Genomic DNA, 18027 nt, shown 5'->3' on the forward strand with positions numbered 1-18027 from the left:
GTTTGACATATTTTATTGAGGAATTCGGATTGTTATCAAAATTAACACTTTTCCCGAAAGAAAACAATATGCCAATGGAGTTTTCTTTTTTAAATATTATTAAGTAGAAAACTGTACTCAAGGCAGCACCGCGAAGTTTCACCACGCCATCCCGTAGTGCGACTAAAGAGCGAACTCAACTAGAGATGGCAGTGCTGGCGCTTCCATCGTGCAAGGACTCTGACGAACTACCACAAGATACCCTGTAAATAGAGGACAATAAATATATTTGATGTTGATTATGATGATGCAAGCAGTAATCTGTGGCACACGCATCGCTATCTGTTATATTTTGCAGCTATCGGTTACATTTGGAAGCTTATTGGCCAGCTGAGGTGGCCCGAGTCCCTTGCGTTTCACGAGATAGCAATAACGCAGCGTAGAACGCGCGCTTTTCAACACTGGACGGTCGCTTATGTTGTCACAAAGTAGAAAACAAGCGCGTTGGCGCCAATCCACGAAAAATTGCGTTTTTAGGAGACAGTCATGTTGCCTAATGTATCAAACGACTGCTTGAACGCAGCCGACGATAGATGCGAGAGGCGTTTTTGAAGGAATGACCTCATACATAGAGCTGACTGTTTTATTTTCATTAAGGAACGAAACTGCTTTGCTTTATTAAGGACATTAGGTTCACAGCTTTTATTTCAATTTCGTATGCAAAACGTCAGCATTGCCTCACGTTACGAAAGCAAATCGTGAGGTTAAGTTTGCCATCGGCACCATTATGCTATCGTCACGGTTACATGAGGCCCTGTAAAAAAAGAGCTGAATGTCTAGAACAGCACCATAGAGCATAGGGTTAGTATAACGAACTGTAGAGGAAAACATTGCAAGATGTCTCACAGCGCTTTTCCCGTTTCGTTTTCGTCCCGTGTTTCTTTCGCGCTGTTCACGTTCCGCGCTGTATTCGCAATATCCGTAGAGGGCAGCGCCCCGTAGTGATAAGTGAGAGAACCGCCTCGAGGAGGATGAGCGGACGACTGCGCAGTATGGCAACGTTTTTTCGGGCTTTGCCAACCCCTGCCGTTCAAGCACAGGCTTTTGTTTACCTTTTTGGCGCGCACCATGGTCAAGAACTGCAATAGTAAGCGTGTGTGCTTCGTGCCCCAGTGCGCAAACCCAGTTTTCCACAACGACATAAGTCTTACCGGCGCGATCCGCGGGGAAAGAGTGAGTGGTGAGAGTATGGATAGACACGCTTGTGGTCCCACCGATAAGGCTGATTATTTGATATTCCAGGAAGTGGTGGCGGGCATATCTCTTAAGAATAAAAGACCACTAACATAAAAGAGAATATAAAAAGATGCACGCGCGCTCGGGGCTGTGCACGTCTACACTTCCTTGATATCTTTTTTGTTTTGGTTTTTATTGTCCGCACGCCGGTGTTATTACTGTCGGCAGTCATATTAAGCGAATAAAGTTTTTGTAGTGTGCTTGCTATCGTTATATATATTAGCGTGTGCTCAACGCATTCTAATTTATGTGGCATAAGAAAAACTGAATACGCGCTCACCAGATATTCATTAAATTAATTTGACATTCTCATTCAATGGCGTTGCTACTTCCTATTCCTTTTTTTGTGTTCCTCGTTGTTTTTTTCACTGTAGGTTTAGGTAGCTCATCCTCCGAAGACGTACTTTTCATCACTCGACACAGCGCGTTCGGTAGGACGAGACAGCCATCTAAGGACGAGCCATCTAAGGCGTTCGCATAAATAATAAAGAAATATAAAGTGCAAGAAGATAGACTGGTGGAATTCAGCGAAGATGTTTTTGTAACGTCTAGTACGAGTAAAGTTTGGTTCTCAGTAGGAGTAAGCAGTACGTGCAGGTGTAGAGGTGCGATGGAGAGGAAACGCGCTATCCAGAGCCCACGCAATTCGGAGTCGCCATCCAGTTAAGGCGCCTGGAAACGCGAACACTCACGCAAACCAAATTTTAAATAGGCATTGCTGCTTTCTCAAAAATATCAAGAGAAACTTTACTTACAATGCATACCACATGCCGCACGAGTCCAACCATGCCGATTGCCAAGAAGGACAAGACAAGTCTTTATTTGCATGACCATGCCTGGCCTACGATGACCATTTTCGAGGTATATAGCACCCTCTGCACAAGATGCTTAATTTTACAAAGTACTTTGCGTATTTGTAGCGTGCTATTAGATCATGATTAGTAATTCTGAGCATAACTGTGTTGCCCACTGTGAGATTTCGAATCATGGCAGCGCGGTTTCGGTGTTCGCTCTTTCGTTCAGTTTTCTATTTAGCGTAATAGCTACGAGTATATTAACATTATGCATCAAAGAGATGAGTTGTTTGAAACGCAAGATGTGCTGTACGAAAACTAAATGCTCCTTGTTGTAATAAATTACTTTGTCACACCACCCTCTACAGATGCGTGAACGTCGGCCGATCGTAGCTGATGAAAATTTGCATAGAGGGCGGCACATTACCCAAGCGTAAAAAAAATAACTTGTACATTATATATTATTCGATGAATTACCTATACAAATTAGTAACAATAGCGATGAATCAACTCGCGACCGATTGTGCTTTTGGCCAAAAAACGTCCTACAATAACGCCCAGCTTCAGAATGAAGTCCGACTGCGCGGAAATATAGAGATGAAAAACTCTCAAATATATCACCGCCTTTTCTGCAACTTATAAAACAGATAACTGTAACGAAAGTGTGGGCATATGGCAGCAAGTCTCTTCGTTTTGTATTTCGAGATTGTGTGCTTTGAAAAGAACATTTGTTCATACTATGTTCGTGAAAAAGTCAGGCACATGAGTAAAATGTTTATGAGGAAATTAGTAATTGCAAGCAAATTATGTATTTCAATTTAATCAAATTTAGCACACCAGAAGAGTACGTTATGCGATTCATGACAATGAGCACTGCAATAAACTCTATAAAATTGTGGGGTTTTACGCGCCAAAACCGCGATCTTATATTGAGGCACGCCATAGTGGCAGACTACGGATCAATCTTCACCGCATGGGGTTCTTGTGTATAATAGATGGGACGTGGGTGATTGGGCATTTCTTCAACATCGAAATGCGGCGGCCGCGGCCGGGATTTGATCCCGGAATCTCGTGCTTAGCAGCATAATGGCCAAAGTGATTAAGACACCATGGCAGTGCTATCAGTTAGACATGGCTGTCACACGATATAAATATCATCTTGATATGATCTTCACCTTAAATACTCGCGTCTTTTCGAATGGACCAAGCATTGAAACCTTGACAACGAACGCCGTATTTCAACCGGATTCATCTTCATTACATCATCATCATCAGCATCATCATTATCATCATCAGCAGCAGCAGCAGCCTATATCTTATGTCCTCTGCGGGACAAAGGCCTCTCCCTGCGATCTCCAATTACCCCTGTCTTGCTGCTAGCGTATTCCAGCTTGCGCCTGCAAATTTCCTAACTTCATCATCCCATCTGGTTTTCTGCCGACCTCGACTGCGCTTCCCTTCTCTTGGTATCCATTCTGTAACCCTAATGATCCACCGCTTATCTATCCTACGCATTACATGGCCTGCCCAGCTCCATTTCTTCCGCTGAATGTCAACTAGAATATCGGCTATCCCCGTTTGTTCTCTGATACACACCGCTCGCTTCCTCTCTCTTAACGTTAGTCCTAAGATTTTTCGTTCTATTGCTCTTTGTGCAGTCCTTAACTTGTTCTCGAGCTTCTTTGTTAACCTCCAAGGTTCTGCCCCATATGTTAGCGCCCGTCGAATACAATGATTGTACACTTTTCTTTTCAACGACAATGGTAAGCTCCTAGTCAGGATTTGACAATGCCTGCCTTATGCACTCCAACCCAATTCTATTCTTCTGTAAATTTCTTTCTCGTGATCAGGGTCCCCTGTGAGTAATTGACCTAGATAAACGTACTCCTTTACAGACTCTAGAGGCTGACTGGCGATCCTGAATTCTTGTTCCCTTGCCAGGCTATTGAACATTATCTTTGTCTTCTGCATATTCATCTTCAACCCAATTCTTACACTTTCTCGATTAAGGTCCTCAATCATTCGCTGTAATTCGTCTCCATTGTTGCTGAATAGGACAATGTCATCTGCAAACGGAAGGTTGCTGAGATATTCGCCGTTGATCCGCACTCCTAAGTCTTCCCAGTCTAAGAGCTTGAATACTTCTTCTAAGCATGCAGTGAATAGCATTGGAGAGATTGTGTCTCCTTGCCTGCCCGCTTTCTTGATAGGTAACTTTCTACTTTTCTTGTGTAGAACCAAGGTAGGTTTGGAATTGTTGTAGATGTTTGCTAAGATATTCACGTATGCCTCCTGTACTCCTTGATTACGCAATGCCTCTATGACTGCTGGTATCTCTACTGAATCAAATGCCTTTTCGTAATCTATGAAAGCCATATATAGAGATTGATTGTACTCCGCAGATTTCTCGATTACCTGATTGATGACATGGATATGATCCATCGTAGAATATCCCTTCCTGAAGTCAGCCTGTTCTCTTGGTTGGCTGAAGTCAAGTGTTGCCCTGACTCCATTGGAAATTATCTTGGTGAATATTTGATAGAATACTGAAAGCAAGCTAATGGGTCTATAATTCTTCAATTCTTTAACGTCTCACTTCGTATGGGTTAGTATAATGTTGGCGTTCTTCCAGCTCTCTGGTACACTTGAAGTTGTGAGGCATTGCGTATAAAGGGCCGCAAGCTTTTCAAGCATAATATCTCCTCCATCTTTGATTAAATCTACTGTTATTCCATCTTCTCCAGCAGCTTTTCCCCTGGTCATGCATTTCAAGGCCCTTCTGACTTCATCGTTAGTTATAGAAAGAGCCTCTGTATATGGTTCATCACTATTTCGAATGAAAGTTGCTTGGCTGTCTTGGGCACTGTACAGGTCAGTATAGAATTCTTCCGCTGCTTTTACTATGTCATGGAAATTGATGATGATATTACCATGCTTACCTTTCAGTGCATATATTTTGCCTTGTCCTATGCCAAACTTTCTTCTTACTGATTTAATGCTGCGTCCATATTTTACGGCTTCCTCAATATTTCCCACGTTATAATGTCGAATATCCCTTACATTCTTCTTGTTGATCAGTTTTGACAGTACAGCGAATTCTAGCTGATCTCTAGAGTGGGACATTTTCATGTTTTGTCGTTTCTTTATTAGGTCCTTTGTTTCTTCGGAGAGCTTACCTACTGGTTGCCTTGGTGCCTTACCTCCCAGTTCAATTGCTGCTTCTGAGATCTTCCATATTCCAGATTGATGCTTCAGCAATCTTCCAAGGTGCGTCTTCTTCCTCAACGAAGCCACCCTGGTGCAAAAATACAGGAAAACCAACGCAATTTGTGCTACGTGCGGGAAGCCTGGACACCGTACGGACGTGTGCCCCGCGCCCGTGCCAGAGAACGAACGGCCCGCGCTAGGCTGCAAAACTGGAGTGGACGCGTCGCAACGTCACGAGTGCCACCCGAGATGTGTGCTCTGTGGCGGACCGCACGTTGCCGGCTCTCGCGACTGCCCGCGCAGATATCGCCAACCAGCCCCCTCCAAGCCCGCAAACCTACCGGCCGGCCAAACACGCGGACGAAGCCGGACACCGACTCGCCACCACAACGGACAGTGAGACATCACCAGCGTGGCCGGCAAAGAAACGCGCGAGAGATCGGCCTCCTGGTCCCGCTCCGGAAATCGGGCGGGCTCCCCGTCCAGATCACGGTCACGGTCCAGGGGGCGCCGGTCATGGTCACGCTCCAGTGGGCGCCGACCAGCTCAGCAGCACACCCGGCAGGGCCAGACGACAACCACGCCACCGGTCCTCAAGTTAACGGGACCTCAGGTGAGCTGGGCATCAGTGGTCGCCTCCCCTCGCACTCAAAATAGCTCTCGCAATACCGAATCGCCGATAATCGCACAGCTTCAAAGCACTATTGGGCAGCAAAATCGAACGCTAGCCCAATTTCAACAGCCAGTTGCACAACAGCAGCAGGAAATTTCCCGCCTTCGACAGGAAATACAAGGAAATAAGTGTCCCAAGACAACCCCTACAGCAGCTGCTTCAGGAGACTGCGAGATGTCCCCGGCATCTTCCGAGACTCCAGAACCAGACACTCATATTGTCACGTAGTAGTGACAGTGAACAAAACAGTCGTAACACTGTGTATGACGAAACTGGTTGTTTATTGGGCGAACCTGTGCCCACAAAAGCAAACTACACTGAAAGCACAACGATAGCGGCGAACACAGTCGGCGATTGTCGAAATCTGATCAGCGGCGAAACGCGTCGGCTTTTATACCTGAGTCATCGAAGGTTCCAGATTAATCCTTGATGCCCGCGGGTCTTCCAGAAAGTTGTAGACAATTCGCGTCGGTCATACAATCAGATAACATAAGCGTCGGTGAAAACAGGCAACGGAAAGAAGCATCGATAACGTTCTAGAAACTTCCGATACAGGTGCGTCTTGCGCCGAGCGATAACGTTTAACATTTGTTAGCCGATGGAAAGCGGCCACCGGTGAAAGATAAACATGCATGCGTGTCAATATCACCCAACGTCGTAACTCCCTGACCAGCCGACACAGGTCTCTATAGTGGACTTGGTGGACAAGGCCTAGGAGCAGAAATTAAGCGCCTTTACGGCAACCATAACCCAAACGATAGAGCAATACATCATGAAGCACGCCAGTACACTCGAAGAATGCAACGCAAAAAAAACTGCACGAACTGGCAATGCCGTATATTACTCAGATGCAATCAATAATAGCCAAACACAATAGGCAAGTAACTCAACTCAACGAAGGCAAGCATTTCAAGGGTGTCAAGCTCCTGTCTGGACGACGTGGTATGCCAGCTGCAGCTCTATCCATCAGTCCAGACAGCAACGACGCCTCCACTACGTCACATGATGGCTAGTCGCGATCCGCAATTTACAGTAATTCAGTGTAACTGTCGCAGTTTTCGCCGTAAAGCAGCATCACTGCATCAATATATTCAAACGCTAGAATCGATACCAGAAATTATAGCTCTACAAGATATCGGGCAACAGGCAGCAAAACTATCCTCGTACACGGCTTACGCTAGTGCCGATAGTATATCGGCAGTCACGTTTGTCAATAATCAATATGCAGCTTTACAGCATGACCTCGACATCAGGGCCACTGCCTTACAATATGTATTCGTACAATTTCTGCCACGCAAAAATTCCATCAATCAATATACGTCCTAAATATATACAGCCGGCCTGCGGACCGACACCATACGTTTACGGAGGTCATCCGCAAGGCCAAATCCATGGCAGCACGGGCTCCTTTGATACTGGTAGGCGACTTCAACGCCAAACAGGCGGATTGGGGCTACGTCATTGAAGACGTTAAAGGGCGTAAATTACATACCCTAATGACGCTCGAAGGGCTCACGCTACTCACTGACGCGAACCATCCCACGCGGCTTGGCAACAGCGTATCGCGAGACACATGCCCGGATCTCACCAGGACTCTAAATGCTCCGCAACCAAAATGGCTAAACTCCGAGGAAGCGCTGGGCAGCGATCATTACATCATCCATACCACCATAACATATGGTCGGCCTAAAGTCCGCAATAAATCAACACAACTGGTTGACTGGCAAGCCTTTCGCAAAACGGCAAACTTACCGTTTCACCAGTCGCCCAATTCCTATGACGAATGGGCACGAACCCTTATAAAACTCAAGCAGGAAGTGACCAACACAATCTCAACTAACCCGGAAACACCAGCAGTTGATCAGCATCTGCTCCATCTCTGGGACGCAAGACATCAATTGACCAGACGATGGACGCGCCAGAAGCTCAACCGCAAGCTCAGACAGCGCATCGCGGAGGTCACGGCACAGGCAGAGGAATATGCCACGAAACTCCCAAAAGAAAATTGGCTCCCCAAGTGTGACGCACTTACGGGCACATTACACTGTAAATCATCCTGGAACCTACTCAGGTATCTAATAGACCCGGAACAATCACGTGGAGCCGCCCGTCGAAATCTTCAGCGGGCAATCCATGCTAATGCAGGGGACACAGCTCAACTCTTTCGAGATCTGTGGGACAAATACATCAATACGTCCGTAAGCACTGACCACATTTCCGCATGCAACGGAACCGCAAACCCGGAAATGGACCGTGACTTCACGACTGCAGAGATCAGAGTGGCAATTGACAGGATGCGTCGAGAAACGGCTCCAGGTCCAGACCAAATTACTACCATCCTTATGGCCAACTTAAGTGACGACATGCTCGAGCTCTTTGCCGACCAAATTAATAAGTATTGGCAAGAAGGTATGCTTCCGCAGGAATGGAAATCGGCTGAAATTGTCTTTATTCCCAAACCCGGAAAGTCCATCAATATTGACAACCTTCGTCACATCTCACCCACCTCCTGTGCAGGGAAGGTCATGGAGAAGGCACTTCAAATCAGGATCACTGAATACATGGAAGCTAACGACCTCTTCCCACATACAATGTTTGGCTTTAGAGCGCATTTATCGACACAGGACGTTCTATTCCAACTCAAGTACGACATAATCGATCGCCACAGGAGCGCGCCATTCTGGCGATTGACTTTCAGGGAGCCTTTGATAATGTCCGGCACTCAGCCATCCTGGCCAACTTGGCTAGAATCGGAATCGGGCAGCGTACATACGACTACGTGCGCGACTTCCTGCACAACCGTCATGTGACCATACGAGCTGGCGACGCAAAATCTGCCCCCATCACAATGGGGGACTCTGGCACACCGCAAGGGGCAGTAATCTCGCGACTGCTGTTTAATATAGCACTACTGGACCTGCCTAGGGCACTCAACGAGATACCCGGAATCAAGCACGCTCTATACGCAGATGATATCACTATATGGACCAACACCTGCAGCATGGGACAGATGGAAGAAGCACTCCGCAGCGGATACTGTAGAGCGCATCGGCCTCGCTTGCGGACTTCGATGCTCCTCTACTAAATCAGGACTCCTGGTATTTAGGAAGCGTGGCAACCAAATTCCGTTGAATATCCAACTCCATCAATATCTGGTCAAGGAAGTGGACACTATCCGCGTCCTTGGAGCATACAGTAATAATCAGGGCAACAACAACGCAGCAATTCAAAAGCTCCGCACTACCTGTACCAATATCTCCCGAATGATATCCAGAATTGCCAATCGACACCGTGGCATTAAAGAAGCGGACACACTGCGTCTCGTACAGGCCTTTGTGATCAGTCGTGTCACTTACAGCTTCTCGTACCTACGTGTTCTCAAAAAGGACGATCTCAAACTGGACCGTCTACTCCGACTTACATATCGGAAAGCCCTCACTCTACCACCATGGGCCATGAATGACAGCCTACTTGAAATGGGCATCTATAATACAGCGTCAGAACTCTTCCAAGCTCATTACATGAACCAAGTCATTCGGCTCGCAAGCACCAAAGCAGGTTGCACCACGCTAGAAGCACTGGGCATCAATCCACCCACTCAGGTCGCCAGCAAGCGATCACTACCACCAGAATGGCAGCGGGATATCATCACTCGCCCGTTGCCACGTAATATGCATCCCGTCCACCACGAAAACAGTAGAGCGCCCTTACAAAAATTTCTAGTAACTTTGAATTAAATGTTTTTAGACAAATGTTACTAGAACCTACCAACGGTCTATTGAAAGTTTTCAAACCGTTTTTAAACGTCCTAAATACTTCATACCAACATCCTGTCGACTATTGGCCACCGATATTGAATAAAAATTTTATTTACAAACTTTCTTTAAACGATGAATGAACATCCTTCAAACGTTAAAAGCAGGGTTTATTAACCGTCTTAATACATCTTAAAAACATCCTTGTAACTTTTTTCAAACTTCCTGTTGCTTGACCTAGAAGCATCCTAGTAACTATTTTCATACTTTTTGCTTTTTGCCCTAGAAGCATCCTTGTGACTTTTTTCCAACTTTCTGTTGCTTGATCTAGAAACATCCTAGTAACTCTTTTCCAACTTCTTGCTGTTCGCCCTAGAAACAGCCTTGCAACTTTTTTCCAACTTTCCGTTGCTTGCCCTAGAAACATCCTGGCGACATTTACCCACTTTCTAGCATTTCCAAAAATTTTGGAGTAGTGTTCTGATGTAACTTTGAGCATGAGTGGGATATAAAAGTATGTACCTGTTAGCGAAACACACCAATCCTTTCAAACACTGATATTTATTTTCCAACACTTCCATACATGTCCTCAGAAGCCACAAGCAAGCAGCGACTATAATGTAGTCTTGGTGTCTCCTCTGTTCTTGATATCCCCCTTGCTGCAAGCATAAAGGAGGAAAAATGCAATAATAGTTAGAATAGCCTTATGAATTGTGTATCTGGACGAGACAGCATGTAGCAGTCATCGACAAGAATTCGACTTCAAATGACCCACAATCAAAACGAAGATTTCAACTGACTGCCTAGCCACACATACTTAGAGTGGTGTCCACACCTCCGGGGTGCAAAGCTTCTTTTTGGGCGACGTCCTTGTGGGTATTGGAACGCCACCCAAAATGTGACTGAAGCATTGCTGACACAGTACTGCTGCACAGAATATGCACGTGTTACATCTAGGAATCATACACTTGAGTTATGTAGCCGTAAATCAGTTGCAGAAAAGATATTCAAAGTTTTTAGAACAGTTTCAGCAAGATATGCCTAACTCAATAAATGCGATAACATGCGTAAAGCACTTTTTGCCTAAATCATGTCTTTAGGTGGTAGAAAACATTTTTATAAACCCTCTAGTACGCATTATTCACAGTTTGCAAACTCAATTTGCTAAAAGCACAACAAATTATATTAAAAAGTGACTACTTCAATATTTCCACCAAGTGCAGGGGAGCTTGAGCATGAAGCAAGCTTCCTTGTGACATCTCAGTAAATCTGAGATAGTGAGCATTTGATACCACAAACCACAGATGCACACATCAGTTTTGGGCAGTAGTCAGCACTGTTACCATGTCACCGGAAGCTTGTGTATTAGGCAGCTGACAAGTAATAAGCAAGACAAGGTAAAAAGGATTGTTTGCATTTCAGATAAGTGACAGCAAAGAACACGCTTTGTCCAACGTCAACTGGAGAAAGGCAGAGACACGCAGAAAAAAAATGCCAATGCCGTTCAGCTGCACTGTCGTGGCTTGCTACTGCACGCAGAAAAAAAAAGGTGCCAATGTAACGGTGAACGCTCAGCGTTCAGCTGCACTGTCGTGGTTGCAACTACTGCTGCAGAAAAACAAGCGCCAATGTAACGGTGAACGCTCAGCATTCAGCTGCACTGTCGTGGTGGCTTGCAACTACTACACTGGGCAGATTGTTATGATTTAGCAGTTTGCGTTACCACCTCAAGTTTCTCTAATATACAAAGGAGACCAGCTTCCAGCATTATGCCAACCTGCACTTGGGATGCATATTGAACTTGTCACATTCAAAGTTTAATGGTCTGTTATATGCTTGAGGAATGACCTTCTGATAATGTGACTAGGGATTCAGCAGCTACCTAATAAAGAATAACATTGTGCTGTTTGTATGTTAATTTTAGGAGATGAAATACGGTATGCAATACATAAGTGTGACCGATTAGAGGGAACAATATAGGCGCACAGGCAACAGTGTGAGAAGTGAGCTTCACAAGACTGCCCCCCCCCCCCATATTAAAAATGACAAAAAGATACACATCTCGAGACCTCATGCTACTCAATGATTATCTTAATAGGCAATCTGACTAGATTAATATACAGTCTGTACAGAGTATATCATGCATAGTTACTCAAGTCAGAGTCATATTTAACTCGGAGGAGGCTAGTTTAGGTAAGTTCATTCAACTGAGGGCACTCCAGATGACCAAAAGCAAAATGCAAGTGGTCTGCTACTAGAAATCATGAAAATGGCACACACAGTAAAATGATTGCACATTACACAAACATATTCTACAACGCACAATGTAGTGACAGTTTTGTACGCACGTTTGTGAAAGCATGCACATCAGGTGCGTTATCGTGGTGCTCTCCAGCTTGCGGCAGTGCTGCAGGTTCCTGCGGGATGCCTCCGGAATCCGCATAGCCTTCAACTGCAAGAAATGAATAATTTATTGCCATGTGAATCTGGAAACCTGTCATATCAGTGTAATGTGGAATTGCAAAAAGAGCCACACACAAGCAGCTACATTATTCTGCGTCTCGTACAAATGTCTCATCATTATATCTCAGGAGGTTACATGGCTATCTTGTAACAAGTCAGATTCCAGGCGGGAATACAGGAAACATGACTACCAGGAAAATCATCACCGAAACTCAAATATGTAGTAAAACAAAAGAGCATTGGATTATGAAAAAATTATTGAGCACATGAAAAGGCTGTGTTTGTATAGCGATGGTATTCCTTCTCGATCTTCGTCAGTGGTTTGACCGACGCTCCGTCCGTGTTATGAACTGGAATACCCGGCCTTTCACGGTGGGTGGTAAGAGTGACATAGGATCGAGCGCAAAGTATAGCTACGAAATCACAGCCCTTACTTTATTACTGCAACGCACAGTCATTACATTACCTATGACTGGAAGAGCTGACATACTGTTCTTTTGATGAATATGTATATATAGTAAAAGCCAGCGTCTGATTGAGATGTCTCTATTAAAAAGAAACCTCGTTACTGCAATATCGGCGTATATCTGCCCTGCAATATAGAACACGAATACAGACAGGTTCTTGCGACGCGGGCCTTCAAACTGAACTGTATACAAAAAAAATCTTCATACAAGCTAATATCTGCGCAAGCGTCAAGCATAGCAATCCTGTGCCAACGCGTGAAGACCATGACACATTGACGTATACACACATGCAGTGTACTCGCGGAAATGCCTATATAAGGAATAATTTTCTGCCGGGAAACTACCCAACAAAAAGTAACTTTCAGTGTTTCCATAATCGTGTTCCCATTCGGTCGTAGCAATCAGACGGGGTAGCACAGTTCACAGGGAAATGCAAGTACGCGATCACATCAACGGAAACTTTCGTGAAATCGCTTAATAAATGTGCACAGAAACATGGATAACTTACGCTCAGAATGCGCTCTGCTCTACTTACACAAAGCTCATTACATGAACCATAAGCTACAACAACGCGCACAAGCGCCCAACTTGCTTACCTTTCAAGACGTAGTCAGCAAACGCTCCTTCGTCTCGCAGGTACCGTGGCACCAACTCTCTTTCCGGCGCAAACACTGTAGAACTGCCGATGAAATACAGCACCACGAAAGCACAACCTTCAACAAATTCTTCCATACACCGTGATTCGAAGCCCCAGTACCAGGCTCTTCACGAGAGAGCGCGGGCAGGCGGGAACAAAGGCAGCTCGGACGGGCGCTGTTGACACTGGCGCATCGCACGAAACACACGGCGAACACACGGCGTTTCACGAGTCCAGAGGTTGTGCGATGGTTAATGCATACGATTAGGAGCACATTTTGCCCTAGGCACTTCTAATATAAAATTTAACTACCGCCTCACTGCAACGAACTCGCGCACAACCAACGTGGTCCATACACTACAGCTGCTTGGATTGGATTGGATTTATTGGCAACGATGGATGGATGGATGGATGAGGCTGAACCCTTTAAATCGGGCGGTGGCATACGCCACCTAGCCATGGCTATTAACATAATTTGTACTTTGTGGTGGGTGAAATTTCACCCCTGCCTTAATTTTATCCACCAATCAGATAACCTCTGTTTGGTTATTTCTACCCGCTTAAAGTCTATTTTGCCTTCACTGTCCCTAAACCCCAATGCTTTGAAAAAATCAGCCCCGTTGCCTTGCACTGTAGGGTTAAGCCCCTTACAGAAAAGTATGAGGTGTTCAGCCGTTTCCTCTTCTTCTCCACACGCACAGCACAACGTGTCTATACCTTGGTACTTGACTCGGTACATCTTAGTCCGCAATACTCCCGTCCTGGCTTCAAACAACAAAGAGCTTCCCCTAGAATTATCGTAGATATTTTCTTTGGCACTTTCTTGCTTGGAAGTTCGGTATGTGCCCGAATGGCAACAAAACACTGCAGCAGCGCCACTCTGCGGTTAACGAAGGGAAACTTGCCTCCCCGATTCGCGTCGCTTTAGGAGCATGGCCTTCGAGATTTGCATTTGTCCCTCAGGGGAAGTCGTAGCTGAAGCATGAGCCAATCCACGCGCCGTCTGTGCGGCTCCGTCTGCTTGCAATGGCGGACGGCCTACGGGCTAATATGACACTTACTGAGCACACATTCGTGATCACCGCCCATATACACGTTAATTATGGTCCAAGTGTAGTGCTTTCGACAATATGTGCCCTCATCTTGAATTGACGAAACCATATTTCCGCTTAGCGTAAGGAATAAAGGTGACAAAACGTGGCGATGGCTGGCGTGCTACAACAGCTGGAGCTTCGGCTGAAGTGCAACAGGCGTACTGCTTGCACGCACACGTAAACAAACAGATACGGCCATGCCAGGTACACAACTGGCTACTCAGCCAACTGACAATCGTAAATTATTCACTTGTACGCCCAAGCAAGCGTTTACGGAATCCGTGCTGCGGTACGGATTCCGTCAATATATCAACACAGCGATCACCCGCAGTTTTGAAAAGAAAGGCTCTTTTAACAGCCACCGCAGGTATTGCATTTGCGAGAAAGCCAAGTTTTGTGTATAGTTTCCATAAAAGAGTAAAGGAAAGGTTTCTTAAGAAGCCTAATTCCGAAAAAAAAAGGGTAAGCGCCGTGAAGGAAAATCAACAGCCTTACGACATGTCAAAAAGTCTTGTTAATGCATTGGTCCTGCAAAAGCTGATCTAATGCGTGGAGCGGTGGTAGCGTCTCTGCCTCACACGCAGAAGTCCCGGGTTCGAGTACCAATGTGTAGCTCTTTTTTTTTGAAATAGAAAGAAACGTAATATACAATTTCACTGGGGCAGGCAAATATATTTTACCTGAGCTACTGCTGATTATATAACCACGCGTAATAGCAAAAATTATTCTGTCTCCTCGCTTTCTCTTAAACTGCAGGAAGCAATTATCAGTATGGCACTCAGGTTATTCGTACTAATTATTGTATTACCGATATTGCATGTTATGCTTCTTTATTGCAGTGTTAAATGAGCAAATGAATGAAATAAATACCATTGTTATAATTTTCTTCGCACAAAAGTAAAGACAGAGCCTACCAACTTTCTTTAAACTTTCTTCAAACGAACTTGCTTCAAGCGAAAACAATAACGGAGCCTATCAACTTTCTTTAATGTTGCTTTAAACAAGCTTTCTTCAAACGAAAATGAAAACAGAGCATACCAACTTTTTTTTTAAACTTTCTTTGAAGAAACTTCCTACAAACGAAAGTTAAAACAGAGCCTACCAACTTTCTTTAAACTTTCTTTAAACAAACCTTCTTCAAACCGAAGTAAAAAGAGATCCTACCAACTTTCTTGTAACATGTGTTAATAGAAAGTAAAAGTACATAGGATGTTACTAAAGTTGATAGAAAGTTGATAAGAGTTCTAAAGAAAGTAAGGAAGGATTTTTGTATGGGCGGCCAGAGCCAAAGCCTACGACAAGTATTCGGATCACGCAGGTGCCTTCTTTGTAGATGCCGCCGGACCCCTGCACAACCGCTCCACGGCAACCGTTGTACACAGGGGACAGATGGTAGACTGCATCTCGGCCACCGGACTAGACATCACAGCCATGGAAGAGGCCGGTATAGCCTTAGCCATGCGTAATCCAAGAGCCACCTTTGTCCTCACGGATTCCCAGGCGGAGTATCGCAATTTGGCAAGAGGTCAAGTCGGCCACCTCGCACACTCAATACTGCAACAGGCTGCGGCCAATCGTCAAGAGGGTCAGTGGAAACAGCTACTGTGGGTACCAGGGCACGCGGGAGTTCGAGGCAATGAGATTGATCATGCCTCCGCCCGAGAACTTCTCCACCGGGGCTCCGCTGATTCCTCCACAGCACAACTTCTCGCTGACCAGGACCATCCTCAGCCCCTTCTTTCAAATTCTGAAATCCTACACCACCTCCGGCTGAGTAGACGCACTTTACCCCCGCCTGATCCCAAATTAGATAAGGCAACGCAGGTAGCATGGAGACGCTTACAAACATTGTCCTTTCCAAATCCTTATGTGTTATCAAAGATAGATTCTATGGCATACAATCCGCAATGCAAATTCTGTCCCCAGACAGCCACGTTATACCACATAGTCGGGGCGTGCCAACAGAATCCGCAAATATCGGCCAAGCATAATCCGACGACAGTCGAGTGGGAGGCGACCCTGTCCAGCTCGGACCCAGAACAGCAACAAGCCCTGGTCAACCGAGCCCGGACGGCGGCAAAAGCCAATGGTCTTCCGGACTGGGAGGTCCGACCACAAAACGGCTATTAATTTTCAATAATAAATGTTTTATTCTCTTCTCTGCTTCTGAGATCAACTTAGTTACGGTTTCATTCATTACCTCGATGTTGTCTTTATCTTCCTCTTCTAAAGCTGCATATTTGTTGGTGAGCACCAGCCTGAATTGGTCTGCTTTTACCCTTACTGCCTCTAGGTTGGCCTGTTTCCTCTTGACTTATTTCTCTCTTGCTCTCTTCAAATTGAGAGAAATCTTAGACCTCACAACCTATGGTCTTTGTAGACTTACTTAACACTTATACATCCTGCAATATGCTTGAATCGGCAGAGAGTATGAAATCTATTTCATTCCTTGTTTCTCCATTAGGGCTTTTCCATGTCCAATTCCTGTTGCTGCGCTTCCTGAAGAAGATATTCATTATTCGGAGCCTATTCATTTCCGCGAATTCTACTAACATCTCTCCTCTTGCATTCCTAGAATCGATGCCGTAGTTGCCAATTGCTTGCTCACCAACCTGCTTTTTCCTCACTTTTGCATAGAAGTTGTCCATGACTACAGTATACTGAGTTTGCACCTTTCTCATTGCTAATTAAACATCTTCATAAAACTGTTCTATTTCTTCATCATCGTGACTAGAGGTTGCGGCATAGGCTTGTACTACCTTCATTTTGTACCTCCTATTCAGCTTTATTATGACGACTGCTACTCTCTCATTAATGCTGTAGAATTCATCAATGTTGCCCGCTATGTTGTTATGAACTAGAAATCCTACCCCGGATTCTCTCTTACCTGGAAGACCTCTGTAGGAGAGGACGTGGCCGTTAGTCAGCACTGTGTAAGCCTCACCAGTTCTTCTAATCTCACTAAGGCCAATAATATCCCAGGCAATGCCTGATAATTGTTCAAATAGTCCTGCTAAGCTAGCCTCACTCGAGATGGTGCGCGTGTTGAACGTTGCGAGGTTCAGCTTCCAATGGCGGCCTGTCCGGACCCAGAGATTCTTAGCACCCTCTGCCGCGTAGCAGGTTGACCGGCGCCTTGGTCATGTGCTCCGCAGCCACTGGGGACTGAGGGCCATGGGTTAATTGTCGAAGTCATGAGGGAGGTAGTGGCCGAATACTGCACCAGGGAGGCCAATTCCTGTTCTGGTGAGGGAGGGACTTTGATGAAGCTTAGTGGGCCTTCCAAGTTTGGTTGCACCTGAACTAGTATAGCCCCACTAGCTCTCGGCAATATATATTTTTTCTTGCCGGTGTCAGGCACCACTCCATGCCTGAAGATGTAGTGGACTGGAGTAGGATTTAAACTTACGACCTTGAGATTTGAAGCCGGGTATTCTACCTCTGCTCCACGCCACCACTATTATTCATTTCAATGCTGATTTAATTCACAGCAGACTTGTGCGTAACGAATTAGATGTCAATACATACTTGCAATGAATGGCGTTCTTTGGTAATTTTGTAATTTAAATATTACTCATTTTGATAGGTAACGCTCACTGTACTTCAATTACTCTTTTTGCAGTAACCAATTACGAGTAAACAATGACATTTTTTTTTCACCT

At 45.2% G+C, this 18027-nt stretch overlaps 2 protein-coding genes across 2 annotated transcripts in view; both read right to left on the reverse strand.

The window, feature by feature from the left end:
- LOC119441256 (serine/arginine repetitive matrix protein 2-like) overlaps nucleotides 1-18027 on the reverse strand; it is a 216629-nt gene that overhangs the window by 67396 nt on the left and 131206 nt on the right. The window lies entirely within an intron of this gene.
- LOC125942200 (uncharacterized) lies at nucleotides 10370-13629 on the reverse strand. The gene is made up of 3 exons (XM_049660351.1): nucleotides 13231-13629; nucleotides 12053-12156; nucleotides 10370-10628 (listed from the first exon to the last, which is right to left on the reverse strand). Exons 1-3 carry the CDS (start codon nucleotides 13364-13366, stop codon nucleotides 10482-10484), a joined length of 387 nt encoding a protein of 128 aa, XP_049516308.1. The 5' UTR covers nucleotides 13367-13629; the 3' UTR covers nucleotides 10370-10481.

The sequence above is a fragment of the Dermacentor silvarum genome, chromosome 1 (genome assembly GCF_013339745.2).
Source record: "Dermacentor silvarum isolate Dsil-2018 chromosome 1, BIME_Dsil_1.4, whole genome shotgun sequence".
Taxonomy (NCBI): domain Eukaryota; kingdom Metazoa; phylum Arthropoda; class Arachnida; order Ixodida; family Ixodidae; genus Dermacentor; species Dermacentor silvarum.

Excerpts from the sequence above, each read along its gene's own strand:
- LOC125942200 (XM_049660351.1), bottom strand. The coding sequence starts at position 13,366 with ATGGAAGAATTTGTTGAAGGTTGTGCTTTCGTGGTGCTGTATTTCATC. Across the intron at positions 12,157-13,230 it reads TGCTGACTACGTCTTGAAAG|TTGAAGGCTATGCGGATTCC; the intron begins GTAAGCAAGTTG and ends CATTTCTTGCAG. Across the intron at positions 10,629-12,052 it reads ATGTGCATGCTTTCACAAAC|TACTGTGTCAGCAATGCTTC; the intron begins GTGCGTACAAAA and ends TCTGTGCAGCAG.